The sequence below is a fragment of the Perissodus microlepis genome, chromosome 13 (assembly GCF_051167445.1).
Source record: "Perissodus microlepis isolate ML-2025 ecotype Zambia chromosome 13, ASM5116744v1, whole genome shotgun sequence".
Lineage (NCBI taxonomy): Eukaryota > Metazoa > Chordata > Actinopteri > Cichliformes > Cichlidae > Perissodus > Perissodus microlepis.
Window position 1 is genome coordinate 6,430,802 of NC_140473.1, and position 22,355 is coordinate 6,453,156.

At 39.8% G+C, this 22,355-nt stretch overlaps 1 protein-coding gene across 1 annotated transcript in view; it reads left to right on the top strand.

Annotated features, from left to right (window-relative positions):
• Positions 1-259: 259 nt before the first annotated feature.
• Positions 260-22,355, top strand: part of adgra1b (adhesion G protein-coupled receptor A1b) — a 173,380-nt gene continuing 151,284 nt past the window's right edge. The window contains exons 1-2 of the mRNA XM_084948189.1: positions 260-1,016; positions 19,816-19,887. Coding sequence (XP_084804315.1) covers positions 799-1,016; positions 19,816-19,887 — 290 coding nt within the window. The 5' untranslated portion in view covers positions 260-798. The remainder of the gene's footprint in view (positions 1,017-19,815; positions 19,888-22,355) is intronic.

A 22,355-nucleotide genomic window follows, 5' to 3' on the forward strand; every position in this document is an offset into this window, starting at 1 on the left:
TTTCATCAGGCAGTGTAAATGTTTGTGTTTGAGAAATCATGGGTCTAGAGGACCTCCGGAGACTCTCTGAGGTGGCAAAGGCGAGAAAATAGTTTAATTTAGCCCATCTGTGATCCCACTCATTGATTATTATTTGGATGAGAGGATGGGCTTCTTCCCCCTGTTGCTTTCAGTAAGCGCAATCCGAAAGAAAGAGAAGTCTTTTTCAGGACGTTATCTAACGGCCTCTTGTAGCAATGAGACGTTTATGAGCCCACACCGAAGCCTGTAAGGACTGGACGGGGAGGGACTTTCGGGACACTACATGCGCAACAAGTCCAAGGGCTCATAAACTGCGTGATGACAAAGAATGACAACACGGCATGCAGCGGTTCAAACAGAAGCACTTTAAATGGACCATGAAGGGAATATTTCTTGATTTCTCCACGCTGCCAGCCGAAAAGTTTGACTTTGAAAACGCACTTTTGGAAGTTTTCTCCAGAGCACATGACAGAAGCCGGTTTGTAAGACTGTTGTTCAGAAATGTCAGCATTTAAAACCCGCGATGTTTAACTTTATTCCTGGTTTAAAAGCAACAAAACATCGAAAGTATTCAGCTCATTACAGCACAGCAGGTGACGAGCGGGGTTTGGGATCTGGATTTCGGCTCAGGAACGGAGGAAACTTTATTGTAACGGGAGTCAATGTGAAATGGTCCCTGTTTGTCACAGAAGCTGGGACGACATCACTTGAAAATAGCGGGTTTCTTTCCTTTTTTTTTCTTTCTTCTTCTTATATTTTAAGTTATCTCAGTCCACAATGAGGGCGCTGACTTTATTGTGCGTAATAGTCCTGCTGTGCAAGTCGAGCCTGAGCAATAGAAACTGCCCGGATCTGATCATTGACAGCTGTCACTGCTCCGTTGAGAGGTCCAAGGAGTTGAGCAGGCAGCAGGTCCGAATCAAAGTTGTGTGCGACGACGTGGATCTGATGGACACCTTACAGCCCAGCTTCTTACCCAACAGGACCGTTTCGCTGTAAGTAGGAGCAGTCAAGACTTTCACGTCACTAATATAAAGCGCACACACGAGGTAGTGTGTGTTTGTGAGACTCAACATATAACGGATTATCAGGAAGAAAACAGTGTGGGAAAAGTGCAAAGATAATTTTATTTCCTCTATTTTCCAATTCATCTACGGGGTCCCCGGGCCCCTTTAGGGCGTCTGCCTGCATGAACAAGAGCGTTAAATGTTATAAATTGATTCCACACAGTTAAACAACTTTGACATAATTTACCAGTAAGTCATTTATCGAGTTGCAGAAGAATAGTACACATCAAAGAATAATGTTACCTTGTACTGTTACCATAAATATGTTGTGAAATATGTGGTTGGCAGCCAGCCTTTCTGCAACCTTATTACATTATTACCATTACTGCTCCCGCCCACCCAGCCCCACTGCATTAAGGATGCCACTGAAAGGTCACTAAACTTACCCACGATGCACTCTTCTAACAAAATGATTTAAAAAAAAGTTACACATCAGATTGGTTCCAGTTCAAAATCAGAGTGCTAGCAAAGTCGCTGAGGTAATCCCCACAGTCATGACGTATAATAAGTAAATAATAATGTATAATGTAGTGTACCTACGATTCTTCTTTATCTGCCAAACCTTGAATTAACCTTGTAGTAACTTGCAATTTAAAGAATCTCTTTGTTATGTCTCTTTGTCTGCAGTTTCTACACATGTTAGAGTGGTATGCATGGATCTAGAGCCCAACCAATAAAGGACTTTTAAGACTGATACCAGTACCAATAATTGGTCAATTCAATTCAATTCTGTTTCATTTAAATAGCACCAAATCACAACCTCAAGGTGCTTTATATTGTAAGGTAGATACTCTACAATAATACAGAGAAAACCCTTACAATCAAGCTACTCCAATCACAGTGACAGTGGGAAGGAAAAACTCCCTTTTAAACTTGAAGAACCATGCGGCAGAACCACCTCAGGGAGGGGGAGCCATCTGCTGTGATCAGATGGGGGTGTTTGGAGGAAGATAAAAATGAAATATTCCAACATATGAAAAGTAAACAGATTACAGCAGGTTATTGTGTTTACATTAGATAAACAAATAGTTAGCCAATACCCAATAATATCAGATCACTAATAAACTGGTTGGGGTCTACTTCTGGAAGGAGTCACTGGCTCAAAATAAATAGTTTAAAATATTCCCCTTCTCTCCAAAGCCAAAAATGCATTAACAAAGTTGTAAAGAATGGTTTAAGGTGTCAAGGGCTGCCCTGATCCAGTATTTGACACTGGCCAACATCATTAGACTGAATATAGAGAAAAAACGTGCCGTCTGATTCATTAGCTTTAACTATCATTTAAATATATATTCCATAACACAGCATAAAAAGTTCCATAGGTAAGGATGGCAAAACAGCCAACTGAAATGTATGACTCTTGTGTGCAAAGGATAAATAAAAGAAGGAGCAGTATTATTTATGGTCATGTTACTGTACAGGCTGTATTTCTTCATTCAGGGGAATAAAATACTTGTTCCACAGTTTGAGCATGATGTTTTCTCCACGGCGAATTAAGCAAAGTGCATGTTAACAATGAGTCAGTTTGTACACTCAAGCACATTTCACAGTTGACAAAGCTGTCAGTACTGCTTGCAGCACATAGTAGTAGTAGAGACAGAATATTGCCCATACCTTGATTTCAGTACACACGAAAAATCAGAAATCCACACTCTGTTGCTTTATTAGAATTAGCATGTAGTTCACCCAACAGGTTGGTTTTCAACCTGTAACATAATGTTAATACTCAAAGTGTTAGTCTATGAGATGAGTGGCTTTGAAATGAAATGCATCCAAGTGTTCCTCAAAACAATGTTTCTGTCTTCTACATGTTAGAAAGTGATGAAGATGCACCCCAGCCCCAGTCTGATCCGATGTTATAGAAATAAACCAAAAAACTTTCTTCTGTTATGCAGTGACTGATTTGCGAAGCATAAAGTTTTTTTGTTTTATGTTGTTTTGTTTTTTTGATTTTTTCCCCCTTATGAAAATAACTCATTAACCACAGTGGTGTTATGTACTCTGAATCCTGTAAAGGATTTATTATTATGAACTTCAAGTAAATAAATTCAGAACTTAAACAATACCATGTTCAAGAAAATTGCAAGACACTTTTTAAAATTAAATTAATATGTTCAAAATTCTGAATGTTATATTTTCAGTCAGTTTGCCAATTAAATAAAAGCCTCTTTATTGTCCTTTAAATGGTGCCACATCTGTAAGAAAAATGTGTTTGTGGGTTGAGCTGCAGAATTGAGTTTGTGGGTTACATCTATGAAAACCCAATGAAAAAGCAATGTCAGTGCCAAACAGCTTATTCTTCTATTAACTCTTGTTTTGAGCTTCTGATACCTCAACTGCAGTCAGGTTTGGTGCCTTAATAGCAGCACTGGTGAGCATGGACCCTGCTATAGCATCAGTTGGTGTCTGCTCCAAACACACCATGTTGGACTGATCTGGATAGGTCAACTTTCGGCTGATGTTCCACAAAAGCAAGTTACAGCATTATTTTTAGTGAGCCCTTATATCATCTCCAAACTGAAGGCCAAATTCCATATAACAGGGGACTATAACATGCCAGATACCAAAGGTGGAAAGTAACGAATTACATTTACTTGCGTTACTGTAATTGAGTAGTTTTTTTGTGTATTTGTACTTTTTAAAGTCATTTTCCAAGTCGGTAATTTTACTTTTACTTAAGTATATTTTTTAAAAAGTATTGTACTTCGCTACATTTTCAATCACACCCATTACTGAGTAAATTAAAAGAACAAACCAAAAAAACAACAACATTGCGCTTCGGAAATACTGCAGGGAATGATGGGTAGTAGAACAAATTAGCGTTGGGTCACGATAAAAATGGAGTCTGACATCGGTGGTACGGATCCAGCGAAAAAAGAAACCCCATCGAATTCTGCTGACCCTGAACTCGAAGAAACGGATGTGAACCCCTGGCCGTATTTAAGGGACCATTTCGGCTTCAAGTGCAAGAAAGGCAACAGCTTTATTATGCAGTGTAAGCTGTGTTTGCCCAGAGAGACCAAGTTAGCAGCTTTTAAAAATTCCACATCAAACCTGCGCAAGCATGTAGAGGTAAGTTAAATGAAACTTGTACATTTATTTTAGCAAAAAAGGCTGTGCTCAAGTTAATCACATTAAGTTAAGACATAAGCTGTTATTGGGCACGTTGTTGTCCACGCAACTTAAAATATTTTTACTTGATTGGTAAATTGCCAAAAGAAAATGTGTTCACTTTTCCTGTTTGTTAATAATAATAATTTATTTAAAAAAAAAAATTAGTTAAATTAGACAGAAGACAGAAGCGGCTACTTTCTTACTTAACCCACATATGTTCACACTGCAGGCAAAAGAATAACATGTGCTATGTGCAGAGGTGTTTTTTTCTGTTCTCAAACTGATCTCCCTGTTGGAGCTCAGTCTAGGGGGACTTATTTTTTTTCTCCTTATCTTTCCTCACGTGGTGCATTTTCCATCGTTATACCTCTCTGACCTGTCTTCCCCATGTGATGTTTGTGTAATGTATGTATGGTCGGAGGGTAAGATGACGCTGGCAAAGGTCGGCAACCTTAACCCAATTTCCTTCGGGGTCAACCTTCAGGATCAATAAAGTTTTATTGAATTGAATTGAATTGCTCCTCAAAATTAACAGAGCAGGGCCAAGTTTAAAAAATTAAAACACATTTTTATAGCAGCTGCCGTACAGCTCAATTCAGTACTTGTTCTCTTATTTGACAGTTTAAAACACATTCACATGTAAAAGAATTATATGGTTTTGACAGTCTGGTTGGTTGGTTTGGTGACCATTATCCATGTTGATGTATAGACTTGCAGTTTAACTGCCACTGCGCTTTAATTTGTAAAGTTTTTCTTTTAATTAAAAACAACTACTTTGAGATTTATCCCATTGTCTTTTTTGCACTACTCAGAAGAGGCTGTCCTCCTGCTGACAAAAAAGTAACTATGTAACTTTTACTCTGAGTAAATTTTAAATGAGCTACTTTTTACTTTTACTTGAGTAAATTTTTAGACAGGTAATTTTACTTGTACTTGAGTAAAATTTCAGCAAAGTAATAGTACTTTTACTTGAGTAAAATATTTTAGTACTCTTTCCACCTCTGCCAGATACAGGCTGCGAAGTTGGCGTCCCAAGAAGATGACGCTACAAGAAGACTGTTTCCTCACCCTGTCAGAACTGTAGGCAGTCTTCTACAGATTTGCAGACAAGGTTTCCAGGACAATATGGCCGACAGCTCTCTACCCAGACAATACAGAACAGAGTGCACGCAGCCAATCTGTGGTCTCAAAGGGTTGTCAAGAGGCCTGCTGCAGCTGCCCTTGACCGTCGGGCCCATTTGCGCTGGTGTCAGCAACATGCGCATTGGAACCTGAACATTTGGAGAAATATGTTCAGTGATCAGTCCAGATTCTGCCTACTGCAGTTGGATCAACATGTTGATTACTGCATAGCTTTTGGTGGCAGCATTGTGATGGTGATGTCACTGGAAAAACAAGGCTTGTTATCATTGGAAGCAACGTCAATGTTAAACGACATCAAAATTCGATTCTGCAGTTTTGGCAAACCCACTATCTCCACAGTCTGGGACCAAACTCTATCCTCCAAGCTTTGTATGGTTCTTCCAGAGCTATTGAGGCATCTGTTTGTTAAATGAATAAATAGTTAAATTGCCAATATGTCTCGATTCTTCAGATTTCAGTCATCCAGTCCAACAAAAGGCACCAGAGAAGACGGAGAACATTTGACAAGGTTTTCACGAACACAGCTCACATACTCAACACTGTTGCTCAATCCACAAATGCGTTTCCCTTTTCAATGTGGCACCATTAAAGGGGAAATAAACAGGCTTTCATCCTTAGTGCGTCATTGTCTTTCACCCACATCTGCAAACAGTGAAAAAGGCAACTTGTTACATTAAATGCTGGCATTTCAGCCAAAAAAATCCCTTTTTAAATATCCATCTCATATCACACAGTAAATGGTTTATTTTTTCTTCTTTCGCGTGGAGCCCAGTATTGTCCTTGTTGCAATCAGTTTCCAGAGTTAAGAGTTCAGCGATAATAAACAAATATAATTGCAGTAGTGCATTATTTGTCTTCATGTTGTTTTTAATATCTTAATTAAAAAAAAACAACTATAATAAAATGTTTGTGATTTACAGAAGTGTCAGCTGAAATTGATCTTCTTAATTGGTGCATGTTCTCACACGCTGAGCTCCTTGAAAGCCTGGTTGTTCTCCAGTTTGCCAGAGAGAAAAATGAGGGCATCTGTTTTGGGCTAAAGCCAAATCTGTAGTATCCTCCTCTGTGGACCTTTGCCACCATCATCATCCTTTCAGTTGAAAGACAGGAGGGATGTTTGTGGTGTCAAGAGGGAAGTGATCAGGATAGGGCAGTAGCTCCCTCCAAACCACTACAAGAACATGTCAGTCAAAGTGCTGGCAGGGAAACATTGGAGGAAGCGTGGCTGTAAAATAGCGGGTGGATTTTAGATTAATGCGCTTCTTCGCTGTAGATGGACAGGTTGTGATTAGCATGATCAAAGGATTGAGAAGTTTATATTGATCTGCATTGTCACTGTGAACAAATACTGGATGTCAGAGCATTTTATCTTTTAGTATTGCTATAAATATAATTCTGTATATTCTTTACCCCCCCCATTATATTCACTCCAGCTCTTTTCTTCCTTGCTGTTATTCCTTGGGGGCTTTTCTCGTCTGCCGAGGTGCTGTTTGTGCTCTACCCTCCTCTGAGTTCTGAGTACTTCTGCATGAATATTTCATTGCACACATAGCCTGTCCATATACGCCTGTGCATTAACTCACTGAACAACCTTGTGAGTGCACAACACATCGGATCAAGACATTCAGAGTGCTAAATGCCTTAAATGATATCACATTCAGATCCACAGAGAGCTGGATGTTAATCTAAAGAGATGTGACCAAAATGACCCTGATAAAACATGGTGTATCTACTATCTCATGCTGTGAGGAGTCATGCCAATCTCTTGGTCTTTCTGTCTCTTTCTACTGGCTTTTCTCATTCTTATCTCCACTGATATGGAAGATTTTTAAAAAGCAAAAGGTTCAGCTTTAGTGCACTCACCAGTATCAGTCATCAAAGCTTCAGAGGGTGCAATATTTTAGATCCCCAGCACTTCTATCTTCGCTGTTGCCAAGGACCTCTTTCCTCATGTTATCCGTGTGCTCAAGAACAACAACACGGGCATTGAGCTGCTGCGTATTGGAAACATTAACAGAATATAGAAGATGTAGCTGCAGGGACGTCAGGACTGCCATGTTTGTTTGTTGGAGCTTATTGTAGGAATTTGTTGGTTTTTAGGCAGAACTAACATTTGCTTCCTCGCTCCCACATCACAACTTGCTAGCTGCTATTTTAATAATCAAGAAAAAGTTGATTAATGCTCATATTTGGATTAGAGTGTGGTTTACAAGCTACATTCATAAACTGTAAAACTCAATTCAAAGCTAATTTTACCTGCTAATTAGGGGGTAAGGTCGTCACCATGCTAGAATTTCAAACTCGATATCAATACCCAGGAAAATACTCTTTATTTCTTCCATCCATCCGCTTCTCCTTTTCAGGGTCGCGGGGGGTGCTGGAGCATATCCCAGCTGTCACAGGGTGAGAGGCGGGGTACACCCTAACACACAGAGACAGACAACCATTCGCGCTCACATTCACACCTATGGGCAATTTAGATTAATCAATTAACCTATCCCCACAAGCTGCATGTCTTTGGATGGTGGGAGGAAGCCGGAGTACCCAGAGGGAACCCACGCAAACACAGGGAGAAAATGCAAATTCTACACAGAAAGACACCGGTCTGATGATGGAACTGAAATCAGGACCTTCTTGCTGTGAGATAACAGTGTAAACCACTGTGCCACCACACTGCCTTTTTGTTTCCTTCTTCTTTATTTTTTTAGCTCATGTAAATGTATTCAGTAACAGCCCTGTTCATTTCGAGTGCTTCTGGAGACCTGGCACCATATTTCATTGATGGTTAAGCAGGCTGCCACCATTTTCTGCCTAGGTGCTGGTAGATGTCTTCAATTTGGGTCTTTAAGGGAAGCAAAACTCTTTTTACACTCTAATAACTGTGCCTGTTAAATTCCATTTGCTACCTAGTTCCCACATAACTATTATGATTGTATTATTAGAAGGAGCTTGTTAACCGCTGTTTTAATGACAGCTCAACAGTTGGCTAATGAGGAGTAACTGCTAGAAGTGAAACAGTAACATTCTTGCTGTTTAATACTTAGGTGTTGCTGAAATAGGGGTTTTACTGACCACACAAAATTCTTCATAAAGACCAGGATGTTGGTCTCTAAGGTGATCTGCAAAGTTTGTGGTACTCCTGTTCATGTGTTCAGCTGGCGCTGGGAAATCTATTTTGCAAATCTTGGTCATGCCATATTTTAAAACGAGAGATTAGCCACAGTCAATCAAAAGTCATTGGCCAGTTATCAAGCAGTTTCTCAGGCTGCCCCCACCCCACCTTGTCAAATGTCATAAAGGCTTGAAAACGAGAATTCAGAAACCAGTGAGTGATGTCACGGTAGCTATTGTACACCCATCTGTGGTCAGCATATCTGAAGAAAACCTAACGTTGGTCCTTAACAAAATCTAAATGGGTGTAAATGAATGAATGAATAAATAAAAAAGTCACTATCTGTACAGTTGTGTTAAAGGGGGAAACTATGGAGGCCAAAACTTTTTTGTTCCTGTTCGTTAAAGTTCTTACGGTGGGCATTTTTATCAATAGAGTCGATAAGAATTGACATGCTTTTGGAGCCAGTCTCAAGTGACCACTCAAGTGCGGTTTTTGCCACTTCCATGTTGGCTTCATTTTACAGCCACAGAGGTGGCTGCTCTTTAAGGAAACTGCCAGTCTTCTTAATAAATAGTCATTACTCAATCTAGTTACCAGCAAATGCCAATGATATTATCAAGGTTTCTTCAGAGGCTACAGATATATCACTTAGAAGCTGGCCTTTACACCTGAAAATCTCTCTGACCGCAGTTGACGTTGTTCAGGTCTGATCAGTTCTGCTTTAGACAATAATGATTCAATGATCGAGAGTTCATGACCACTGGAGCAGTCGCTGTAAATCCTACTATAGCATGGAAAAACCAAGAATGTGTCAAAACCCAGACCTACTACCAAAAAATATTAAGTAAAGACAAATACAGTGTCTGCCAAGGATACTTCTTTGTGCTGCTCTCCCTGCCTCCTTCATACGCCGCTGAGCAAATACTAAAGTTACTTAAAGGGCCATAAATTTGAGAGAGCAGTGGAGGCCAGCTTAGAAGCATGTTGTCTTTACCCCGTTTTCTGACTAACTGTACAACAAGGTGATTAAAGCCCTGATGTGTGCTGCTTCTGTTGCAGTGTGTGATCCCAGTGGGAATCGTATTAGCTGTTCTATTTGTCTCACAGGAGCCTTGGCAGGCTTTTATCAGCCCTGTGTGCTAGATTATGAGCGTATGCCTGCCTCTGTGTGTGCACGAATCAGGGAGTCAGTGTATCCATTTGTGTGCATATGTAGGAGCCCTGTGCTTGCATATGTGTTTGTCACTCAGCTTCTTCACATTTTCTCCACTCACTCAACACAAGTCACTGATGCTATATGTCTATGTCTGTGGTGAGCCTAATAGTTAGAGACTGCTTAGGCTTCCAGTCACGTAGCTTCAGCATTTAGCAATGCCTGTAATCACAAAAAACTAACTTTTTTTCTATTGAACTTTTCCTTTAAGTAATTTCTCGTGATGTGGCCTTTTTCGTATCTAAATATTATTGCTGGTTAATATATAATTCGGTAAATGAACTTTTGAATTTTTAGCTTATAATATTGTAAACTCAAATCTCTGATCTCTGATCTCCAATCGCCTTTATGGCTCAATCAGACTAAAGTTAAAGTAGAATGTCACGCTTCTTATGAATACGAAAAAATTTTAATTGAATTTTTGTGGTGATCAGTTGGTTGTCCTGAGGTTGAGCGAGACTGACTGAAGTCACTCTGAGACTCAAAGGTTTGCAATTACCTGACTGACAGACTATCTACTTTATGAACACAGACTGTTTGCTGATATGTTGCAAACAGTCAATCTGAATCCGTCTGCAGTCACCAGTGCAGAGTGTAGAGCTGTTTATAAGGTAGTACACTAGAGGTGATGTAATCGGAGGTTATTGTTGTGCTGGTTCTGACAACTTATCAAATTATGAAGTCACATAATTAAAATCAACAAGACATTCCTAAAGGTTAATTCCAAATTTAAGATATGTAATATTTTGCCCTAACAAGAAGATGAAATATTGCTGTGCTGTTCAATAGCGAATAGGGCAAACCCAGCGAATAGGGCACTTTGCACAAAAAAGGAAAGCAAGCGAAGACTGCACTCTTCTCTCTGATTCACTCTGATCAGAATGAAGAGCATCTAAGGCATCTGAAAAACTATATAGTTGCATGCAATAGATAATAATAAAGATTATGATAAGAAATTACTTTTTTGGAATTCCCCAACTGAAGAACTCAACTAAACAGAACTTTCTCTTTTGTGAAAGATAAAGACAAGATAAGCTTCATTTTATTGCTTCATATTTAAGTCAAATCACAAGAATAACACAGAATAACACCTTACTTTATAACATTCTGTAAACACAAGTAAACAAATCTGACTAACTGATCTGCAACGGTAGAACGGTAGATTGTGTCTCAGTCAGATGACCTTCACCATCATTTAGAGACCATGTGAACATCTGTTGGTAGCTCCTAAAGCAATTTTCCATCCAAGGTCAATGTTAGTAGATGTGAAATATGTTATTTTGGTTAGCCCTGTCTAGTAACTTGATCTTCTAAAAAAACACTGGGTTTGGCTGTTTGAAGAGAAGTGGCTTGAATCCTCGAGGCCAGCAGATCTAAATGTTTGCCATAGTTTAGATTGTGATCTTTACTCCCTTTGCTCCTCATGATCGGTGTGTTGGATTACTTCCGTGGGAGCTATTTTCGTTTCTATTCCTCCATAATGATATAGCTGAATGTCTTTGCTCCAGCCAGACTGGTTTCTAGAGCACTGACTTTGTTCGGCCTCACAGAAATATCCCAGCTGTGGTGTGGAGGGAGATTAAGAGCAAGAGCTCCTGTTTAAAGGAAGAATTTTCTTTATATTTGGCTAGGAAATGGAAAATAGGTGCAGCTATTTATTGAAACATGTCCAGACATTAGGCAGCTTTCTTGTCATTTCTTGAAGTAGCTCTCCGGGCTCCTTTAAGGACATTCAAAGCTCTTTTTTAGATATTAGCTGCCTTTTTTCTGTTCTCTATCAGAATGATCCTAAACTGCCTCAGTTATGTGATTGATTAGTGTTCTACTTTGTGTTTTTCTGTCAGGTTTGCGTTTACAGAGGCAGCGTGTTTACAATCATTGTCACGTTTAAAATTAAGCCATAATAAAAAAAAAAAATCCAGAATGTTTTCATTTATTATTATTATTTATTACATGGTAGATTAGACTATAATTTTCTGTGTTTATAGTCGCATCACTTTTAACATTTTGACAAGATCCCAAACACCATTGGAATGAAATGCAGTTCTAAACAATGACAGAACCTTCAATTTGTTTTACAGATGACTGTAAACAAGCACTGTCGTACCTCTCTGCTGACGTCCTCCATACATACTGGTGACAGTCATCAGTTTTGCCTTTTACCCCTGTTTCCAGTTCTTAATAATGGCTCTTTGGCAGCCATCCTTCCACTGAGACTATTTCTAATAAGGCTTAGAAACAGTAGATGGATCAACTAAAGGTCCAGACACGTCTCTCGGGTCCCGTGTCAGGTCTTTGCTGGATTTTTTTTTACTTCTCAATGACATGACTTTTAGATACCGTTCTTAAGCTGTACATAGTTTTTCAGGTATGTCACTTTTTATCCTCAACTTGTTCATGTTCCTCAAATTTTTTAAGAGCTCATTGCACACCATGCTGAGATATGTTTTCAGCTAATGGCTCTTTGGGAATCACCTTGTTGGGAAAAGACAAAGCAACACACAACAAAAGCAATTTTATGCCTGTTAAACTGTGTTAATGGGAACAAATGATATGTTTTTGTAACAGGCTGCTAATAAGTGCCCAAAGAAACATTTAAAAACTGATTTCCTGTCTGATATGTGTAGACACAACACTTGCTTATCTGTTGAATCAGATGTCTTTTTATTCTTGAATTATTCCCAGGTTATGTCCAAAAACTTAAAAAGACCTTCAGAAAGTCTTGAGAACTATTACTCAGGACCACTTAAAAAAAAAAAAAATGGGGGTGGCTCAAGACTTTCGTACAGTACTCAGTTCTCATATTTCTCATCAAAACCTTGGCATTTTAATTTGAAAAATGACTCCAGTGTGTATCAGTTATCAAAATACTGTCACACAAATTTACTATCAATTAACTAATCAACTGTTTAACCTTCTGCAGTGCTTCAATCTTCCAATTTTACGCTCGCAAACTCAACATTCACACAAATGAATGCCCTATGCCATGTGGGAATTTTGTGAAAATGCAGCATTTACTAGATAAACTATACACATCTGGCTGTGGTTGGTGCTGGAACACAGTAAGCAATGACATAGACCATTTGCTGCAGCCCACAGAGACAATACTGAATCACTTCTCCTCGCTGAAAGCAGCTTATCCACAGAGAACATAATTGATAATGTAAATACAGAGTTGGATGGCTCCTCCACAAGTTTGTCATGGCCTGTTTACATAATGTTCAATTCTGTTTTTCCTGTGATTTCCTGGACGTTGCGCAGAGGCCTGAGATAGGCATGCAGGGGTCGGCAAGCAGGCACATCCACACAAATCCGCACACACATACATGCAGCATAACACAGCACAGGACACGCTTGAGTTTGCACAAACAGTGGCTGCCTGTCCCTGAGTGGGACGTCCGTCCGCAGAGGGAGGTGTAGGAACAGAATGGGAGACACTGGAGAAAACACAGCGACAGCAATGAGTGTCTCAGCTCGACCACCTTTACCCTGCCACATTGTTCATATGTGGCTTTAGAAAAGAAGCGCAGCAGTTTTGGCACAATTTATAGTGCTAGCATTTAGAAAAAGCTCAGGAAATACCAGAATCAACTCCACCTGGCCCTTCAAACTGTTTGAGCTCTTTGGTTATCTATCTGACTCAGCTTAAAGGATCAAATTTACAAATTTACTGCACCAATGAAATACTCTCTTTTGGTATTAAAATGCACAGGGTGCAGGTATTTTCATGACTGGGCTTGTTGTGCAGGTCTTTGTAGGAGTTTCAGTTTTAGAGTGGAAAATCAGAAAGGTCTGATAAAGCAATTCATTGCAAATTGCACTAAATTTAATGCATTTAACTTTAGATCATGTGTTATTTTTCTATGGAAGCCCGTTTCCGCCACTAAATAAAAACAAAACAGCTAGTATCCATAACTCGAAATTTCGAGAAAAGTAACTCGAAATTTCGAGAAATATGACTCAAAATTTCGAGAAATATGACTCAAAATTTCGAGTTACTTTTCTCAAAATTTCGAGTTAGCTCTGCCAATCAAAAATATACGTGAATGAGGTCGCTTTCTTGTTACCCGGAAGCATATGGCGCAGAAGAATGCGCACTCAAAAACGGATCCCAACAAATTGGCGCTTTCGCGAGTACGTTTGCTGATAGTAACACCATGTGATTCAGCTAATAACACAGGGATTTCATCATTTGTGAAGCCAGGCTGAAAACACTCAGCAATCTGTGCATTCACGACTGGATGTAATACCGGTAGCTTAGCTGTAGCATTTGTAGCTGAGGGCTTCAGCTTCCGGGTAACGAGGAAATGACGTCATTCACGTAGATTACTGATTAGCAGCGCTAACTCGAAATTTCGAGTTACTTTTCTCAAAATTTTGAGTTAATAAATCTAAATTTCGAGTTAATATGTCGAAATTTCGAGAAAGTAACTCGAAATTTCGAGAAAATAACTCGAAATTTTGAGTTATGGATCCTTTTTTTTTTTTTTAGTGGTGGAAACGGGCTTCCATATTTTTCACCGGGTGTGGCTGTGATAGTCGTCCCTAGAAATGCTGATATACTCAAAATGAGTGAGAACGAATTTGTATATAGTGGATAGCTCAAAGTTACACTGTAAAAAAAAAACTAACGTAATTTTCTGTGAGCATTTTATCCGTTTCTTTAACAGTTCCTGTAAGTAGTAGTTGTAATTGTGAACTTTAATTGTTATTTGTAACATTCAGTTATGGTTTAAAAATTAATCGAGAAAATTCCTTCATTTGAAAATGGCACATCATAAAATCTTCAATTTTCGTGATTTTCTTTCATGCACATATTACCATATTGAAATGACTGTCAAAATGCAAAAATGAATGGGACTCATACACTTCTAGGCTACGTCCACACGTACACGGGTATTTTTGAAAATGGAGATTTTCCGTTTTCGTTTTAAAAAATAATCCCGTCCACACGTAAAGGCAGAAATGAAGGCAGAAATGCTAGGAACATGCCAAAGCAACAGGTGGCGATATATTCCTAACCTGTAGAAATGTTGGCCAATCAGAAGTCTAGAAGCCTCAGTGGGAAATAGTAAACAAAGATGGGGCATAGAAGCAGAACCGAGTCGTATGTGTGGAGGGACAGTAACTGTGTGTGTATATGTAAGCATTTAAACACTGCAGAGAGTACAATTAACAGTAACAGTATTGTAGAAATTCATTTCACCGAAACAATAACGTGGCGCACAGTGTGACGTCAAAAAATGCGCACACCTTTGACGCTGCGTATTCTGCGTTTTTCTCATCCACAGTAAATGCAAAAACTGAGTTTTCAAAACTATCCACCCTGGCCAGAGCTTTTAAAAATCAACGTTTTCAGTGACCAAAAACACCGTTTACGTGTGGACGAAAGGTGCAAACGCATAGAAAAATCTGCGTTTTCAAAAATACCCGGGTACGTGTGGACGTAGCCCTAGACTGATCTCTGATGTCTAATGGGTTTTATAAAAAAGTCTTCCTAAAATGAGAGAATTGCTTGCATTATTGCACATAACACAGTAACAGCAAGTTCATCGACGCACAGATGGATAAGTATTTGATGGTAGATTATGTTTTGTGTTATTCTACACATCCTACAGATCAGCTGTTGCAGATTTCAGGTTTACACTATGGGATAGTTTGTAACAGCCCTTTTTCTACACAAATCCTGTGCTCCTCTGATTTATCCAGAACATAAGCAGCCCTCAGCAATTTCTAACAGAGAAGTTTGCATTAAAAAAAGACACGAAATTACCATTAAGTTGGCTCTCAGTGATCTAAATTGCCATTGCTGTTACTGGAGACTGTTTTATTTTGATTACTAGACTGCTTGTCCATTATCCAGTCTGCTTGTTTTGATTTGTGAATTTAGGTTTTTAGTAAATTAGCCCATTGTTAGTTGAGCTGATCACCCACAGAACATTTTTCCCCTTCAACCCATGAGTTAATTTGGCCCTACACTTTCTAATTGACTGATTTTGCCAAGCCCACATAAATCGCAAGCCTTTGAATTTCACCATGTCCCAAAACAGTAGACACAGGGCTCAAGTAATAACTACACTTGATGTAAAAAAAAACAAAACAGTTTTGTAAAAATAAAATAGCACAAAATAAAAGTGAGCTAAACAGGACGTTTTTGGCATGGGTAACATTTAAATTACGTTTTTACTGATAATTGAGGAATTAGTTCAGGTGAGATTTCAGTGCAGACAGATATTTGACAGCTGATTGGCAAATCTCATATAGGGCATGTTATTTACATTGCTGAGCAAGGTTAGCAACCCACCTCCATTCCAGCTCCTCCTCCTCTGCCATGTCTGACACAATCAGTGTCTTTTCTGTCATGTTAATGCTGCTCTGTTCTGTACCACCGACAAGGTGTGCTCTTCCTCCCACAAGCAGTGGCACATAGCAGATGGAAAAAAGTGGTACTGGCACAAATGTCATATATAACTACGGTTAACCATCTCTACTATGCAAAACATGCCCATGCTCCTCCTTATTCCATACCGACGCTGATCATCAGCTGGTGACAGTATGACTTCATGCGGGTGACGAGCAGCTTTGGCCTCAGTCTTGTAACACAAAATTCAGTGGACTGTCAAACGACAGTCGTTCGTACAGCAGATAAAATAGATTTTCACTTGTTGGCTGGAAATGAGAAGCCTACTGTTTACTTCCATGTGAAATCAGCTGTCATATCACTGTTTAAAGAATTACTGCAAATTTCAAATGATAAATGTGCCTGTGGTATCAGTGTCTAAAGTGCTTTGTGCAACAATGAAACGCTTGACAGCCATAGCAGCAATAACTGGATGGAGGGGCTTAGTGAAAAGTCTATTATCTCACCCGATTATTTCTATCTTTTTTGTGCATTCTTTGTCTCTTGTATTGGCTCTGCGGATTTTGTCCCGCCGGATCTTCCCACTAGTTCTCTGTCAAAAAAAAAAAAAAAAAGTCATTTTGGAAGTAATAGAGATACGATCTCCTTGGAAGTTTGCTATTGGGGGAGGCCCAAATATAAATACAAGCTTAGATGTTGACACAAATTTGCTGACACGAGTTTGCGTCCATCCTGGCCTTTTGCTGAGAGGGGACTTCCTGTCATCAGTTTAGCTTTTCCTGCCAAGACAACTGTGAGCAGAAAGAGGTGCTTTCCCCAAATATCACCCAGAAGCAAGCTTATTCAATTAAATGATACAATTCTCCAGTGCAAGTGCAAAAAATGGCAAGTGCAAAAATCATTTTTTAACCTTTCTGTCAAAAACAGAGAGAAATCTTTATAGAATTGTTTATTCTCATGACCAAAAAGACCAAATATTTATTTCCTGTTGTGAGTTCATGCCTAGTTTGCATGTCTGTTTGTGCCTTCACAAGAACATTTTCATTGTGCACACTCTGCACCCTGAGCAGTTTGGCCGGCGATTTGCCCGTTCAGCACAATGCATTGTGGGATCCCACTGCTTAATCCTGGGGTTAAAAATGAGCATGTAGCCATAACGAGAGCACTGTCGTCACAGAAGAAATCAACACCACATTCTAATTGGCCCTCTCTCCTTAAACCTGAGTGATCATTCACAGCCCATTGTGTTAAAAGAAGATGGGAAGGTAGTGGTGGAAGGTGATAAAAGGATCTGACCTTGTGCAAATCTGCCACTGTCTATCTGTCTGAGTGTGTGTGGGTAAGTGAGTGAAGTGGCCATTGGCTGACAAGAAGATACACAACATGCAAAGGAGAGCTCAAGGCAGCAGATCACATGGGTATGTACGTATCCACAGCATCACAGAGCGAGAGAGAGCAGCCCTGCAGCAGACGATTTAAGAGCTGGCTGGAGAAATCAATATTTTAGCAGATATAAAACCTTGAATCTCCATTGGAGTTGTATTTAAAATTATGTGAGTCTGGGCTGCAGAATAAGCGCTGCGTATATCATCATCCCCTCGACTCTTGCACCATAGCCTACAGCTATGTGTAAAGTTGCATCTGCATCCATGTGTCTGTAAGGGCAGAGAAAATACCTTTTTTTTTTTTTTTTTTACCCCAACAGTCCATATAAATACTATTACCTTTAATTACTCTAATTAAATGTGAATGAGAAAATTATGTGTATTAATTTCAATAAATGTATTACATTTATTGAAATTTTTACTTTCATTTTTTTAGTTTTTTGTTGCTTGACACTAATTAGCAGGTGTTTGCATTCATATAATGTGTAACGCAATTAATGCATTCATATTGTTCATGGAAGCTTGGTTAGCAAGTTTGCTAGCATTAGCTAATAACAAGGAACCCACCAATCTGTTGAAAACAAAAAGCCTCTTTAGCCACTAAACAAACCCACAAAACGACACAAAATACTAACGCAGAAGCAAAACTAATGGATGATCACATGGTGGCTGCCTTCGTCTTTAACTGTTACATAATAAACAGTGTCTCTCCTTTGAGCTCTGTTTGGGCTTTCATTTTTGCATCACTGCTGTTTTTTGTGCTGAGGTTAAAAGATATAAAGTAAAGGAGAAAGTCAACAACCTCTGTGATCTGAAACTACAAAATAAAATCACAATTCTCTGTTGGTTTTTAGCTACAAGCAATCCTCTTCACATAGACAGTTAGTGTAGTGAGTAGTAGTTTCTCATTTATAAAAGCTTTAATCTCCTTTGACTGTGTCTGTGTGGTTGGATATGATTGATTGGCACCAGGCTTCTGAACTGAGACACAAACCCTAGGTGTGGCGTGGCGGTGCAGTAGATAGCACTGTCTCACACTGCCAGGGAAGTGTTTGAACCCATTGGCCAGCCTGGGCCCTTTTGTGTGGAGTTTACATGTTCTCCCTGCCTGTCACCTCATGACCTCATGGGACAGTCTCCAACCCTGAATTGTCTAAATAGAAGAATAAAGGGATAATTGGTGCATTGTAACATGCATCATGTATTACCACCGTCTCGCTGTTTTAAGGAAATCTGAGCAAATCTGTATAATGAAAAAAACTCAAAAAGTTTTTATTCGCCAAAACATATTGTGCTCATGGAAGTCCGGCTTGAGAGAGAGATTTATTTCAGAGTGGAGCCCTGAACTACCTGTTCTTGTCTGTTGTATCGTTGTATTTCCAGCAGTAACTGGTTCAGAGGTGACTTTGTGTGGTCATGTTATTCTCGACAAACATAGCAAAAGTAATTACTGCAGCGGGCTTTGAGGAGACTCGGGCCCTTATCTGAAATGCCTCTCGCACCCGCAGCAGGCGCCCGAGCTTTACGTGGTCTAATAAGTCACTCTGGGTTTTGTTTTGTTTTTTCTACAGTAAAAAAACCACCTGATTACCTTGATATGCCCCATGTGTGTTTATTTGTTTTAGCTGTGCTCATTTCCGCGGATAGATAACAGAGGTTTAACAGAAATACCGCAAGTGTAGCGTGCGTTAAATTGGATTTTCCTACGTTTTCGCGACACGATAAGGTTGTGTGCGTGTGTTTGTGCTTTCAAGTACTCTCCGAGAAGTCCTGTCCAGGCGCTATTTTTCTATTTCCCCCAAACACATGCATCACTCAGAGAAACATAGTTTCTCATTTTACATCCAGCCCAGACATAATTCATCCCCAAAAAAGGGGGAAAAAAAGAGAAAAAGTAGTGATGGCTGTCATAGAAATAATCAAAACGGAGGCATTGCGTCTCTTCTGAATATTAATTCATCACTTAAAGATCCCTGCAGTGCATTTCATTGATTTGTTTGCTGTTGTGGTGTGAGCAATGGATGACTGAATTGTGCTGACCTGGCGTTTCCTTAAGCTTTTCTATTAGGCCGATATTTTGACATGAAGGAGTGCAGGACGGGGCGTGTGGGGGGTGGTGGATGGCTTGGATCATTACACATCTTAACCACAAATGGTCATAAACAAGTCCAAAACGTGGCTTGGATGAGTAATTTACAGCCGCAATCTCATCAGGCATAAATCCTTATCTCTTGCCAACATATTGACAGGCAGAGGATAAACAATTTATCAGCCATTTGAATAAGTAACCTCCCCCAGCTCTGTTTTTGTGATATTTACAAATGCGCCTCCCCTTACTTGCTCTGCATGCTCACCTCGACTTCTCTCTCTCTCTCATATCTTTTGCCCCTAAACAGAAACCTGAGTAACAACAAGATCTCTCTGCTGAGGAACGGCTCCTTCTATGGCTTGGCTGCCCTGGAAAAGCTGTGAGTACTTAAATCAAGCACTCTTTAATGTTTTGTCCTCCCCAGAGTCCTAATAGCTGTCATCGCAGCAGCAGTATTGCACTGTAGCTGGGAAAAGGCAAACAGGGGACATGGTGGGAATTAGGAGATCCTTGTCAGGTTTTACCCTGCAGGAGGCTTGCCAGTGTGTTTTTTTTTCTTTTACCTTCCAGCCCTTGCGCTTAACCACAATTGCCACAGTAAATGTCCTAAAAGCGATAATATATAGCATCATATTACGGACTAATGCAGTGTGAGATCAGGGTGCTCTGACAGTGTGACTGACTGTGGCGGGCCCGTGTCGATGACTCTCGCACCATATGCAATCTCCCAGAGGGCTGTATTCATACAGCCTGATGATGAGCTCCATGATAGCTCTTCCTGTGTCCCCCCCTGAAGTCAGCTATTGATTGCTTTCACCTCCGTGCAGCCCAGTGATAGCTGCTTTTCTACCTGATGGTGACACAGACACTGGCTGATGAGGAAATCAGAAAGGGGCTGAAATCACACAGAGCGGATGGCTTGATAACTTGCTCTGTTCAGTCAGTCATTCCCAGAGGTATGTGCATGTGAAAGCACACATATTAAGCTCACCACTCACGCCAAAACACACACACACGCGCACACAAACTACATCAGTGACTGCTGTGACTATTATTACAGTCAGTTTTGGCCCCCGTCTCCCCTGACTGCTGACTGACAGTTAAATTTAGATTGGAATAATGGCAGCGGTATAATTTTGCCTCTCTTTCACTTCTTTTTGGGTGGCTGTGTCGCCTGGTGACCTACAGGATGGTGTCACCTGTCTCTCCGGGCCTTATTAGTGCCATTAAATTGTCCGACTCTCTCTCCAGTTCCATTGGAGTGATGGAGATGATGATTGCGAGGCTTTTAAGGACATTCAGCCAAAGGTCTGTCGCGCCTGACCTTTTGGAGCAGCAGTTTGCGTGGCCTATCCCTTCCTTCACCTCACTCCCTTGGTTCAGTCTTTCCATTCTTCCTGCCACATGCAGCATTTGGCAGAGATACGCCTGTTGCTGGAAGCTGATGCCAAACCAGGTAGCCTCAGTGAGTTGAAAGTGGCGGCCAGCTGTTCCCTCGTCTGGCACAGCCGACTGACTGCCTTCCTGTACGGCTGGCTGACTGAATGGATCTGAGGATTGTGGAGAATTGGCAGCTGATTGACAAGCTTAATAAGGCATGTGTATATGTTTGCACCACTCTTGCTGCAGCTGCGCTCTCAATGTTCTTCAACAAACAGACCGTTTGGGGCAGGAATGGAAACTTGGATCCCACTGCAAGTTTTTTCTTTTTTTTAAATGAAACAGAAACTGATTTGCACATCTTTTCTTATTTAACGATGGCTCTAGATATGCAGATAATTTTAGTTTCATTCATTTTTATTCTGAGGCAATCTGTTTCCTTGCTAATTCAGTTTAGGCACAGACATAATAAGACAGACAAAATACTCTGTGAATGACGCACTGAAATCCAGCAAACATAGAAGGTGGAAGTTGGTAGAAGTTTTTAGTAGATTTGACGGTTTATTCTCTATATGCAGTTGTTATGTCCTGTGGACCACAGAAATAAAAAAAAGTGCTTCAAAATAACCCCCTGCACTGCACGCCGGTCTTTGCTTTGGTGTTGGTTCAATAAACAATAACTGTCAAGAATAACTGTCACTTTTTCATCCCTTTTTAACCTCTCTGCCATAAAAGGCTGAGGGGGTATTATCGTCACACCACCAGGCGGGTGGGTGGCGTGACACCCAAGTTTGTGAATGTGAGAACTCAAGAACGAGGAGACGTGGGATTTTGAAATTCGTTCCATGGGTGCATCTACTAAAAGTCTGAGATGAGTTTGAATCTCAGTGACGTTGACTTCAAGGTTAAGGTCAAGGTGAGAGTCCAAGTTTTCTGAAGATCTTGTGAACACCATAAATCGAGAAAGATGTCATGTATGATTTTCAAAGTGATACCATAGGTGTATCTACTAGGAGGCTGAGGGTAGCCTGGCAGCGTCCAGTAGTTTTTAAAATTGTGATTACATGAAACATTTCGCAGATTTTCATTTTAGTATGCGTGTGTTTGTGATATACTCTGTGAACAAATATATGGTACCAGATATATTATTGGCACAATATACTAAGCACACAATTTAATAATTTATTGATGGAAGATCTATATACTGATAAATTTACCAGAATACTGACTTATTAGATTATTTATTAGTTGTCAAATCTAAACAATATAAATTAGCAAAATGAAGAATATATTAAATAATATGTATACTGCAAAATTAATGATAAACATTGTGTTCTTATCCCCACAATGTTGCTGCCTGCTCTGCTGCAGTATTTTCTAAATTTTAAATGCTTTTATAGTGGCTTATTTCGATAACTTGATCGATAATCAGCTGCACCAAAAAGTTTAAATATTTGCACTGACAGT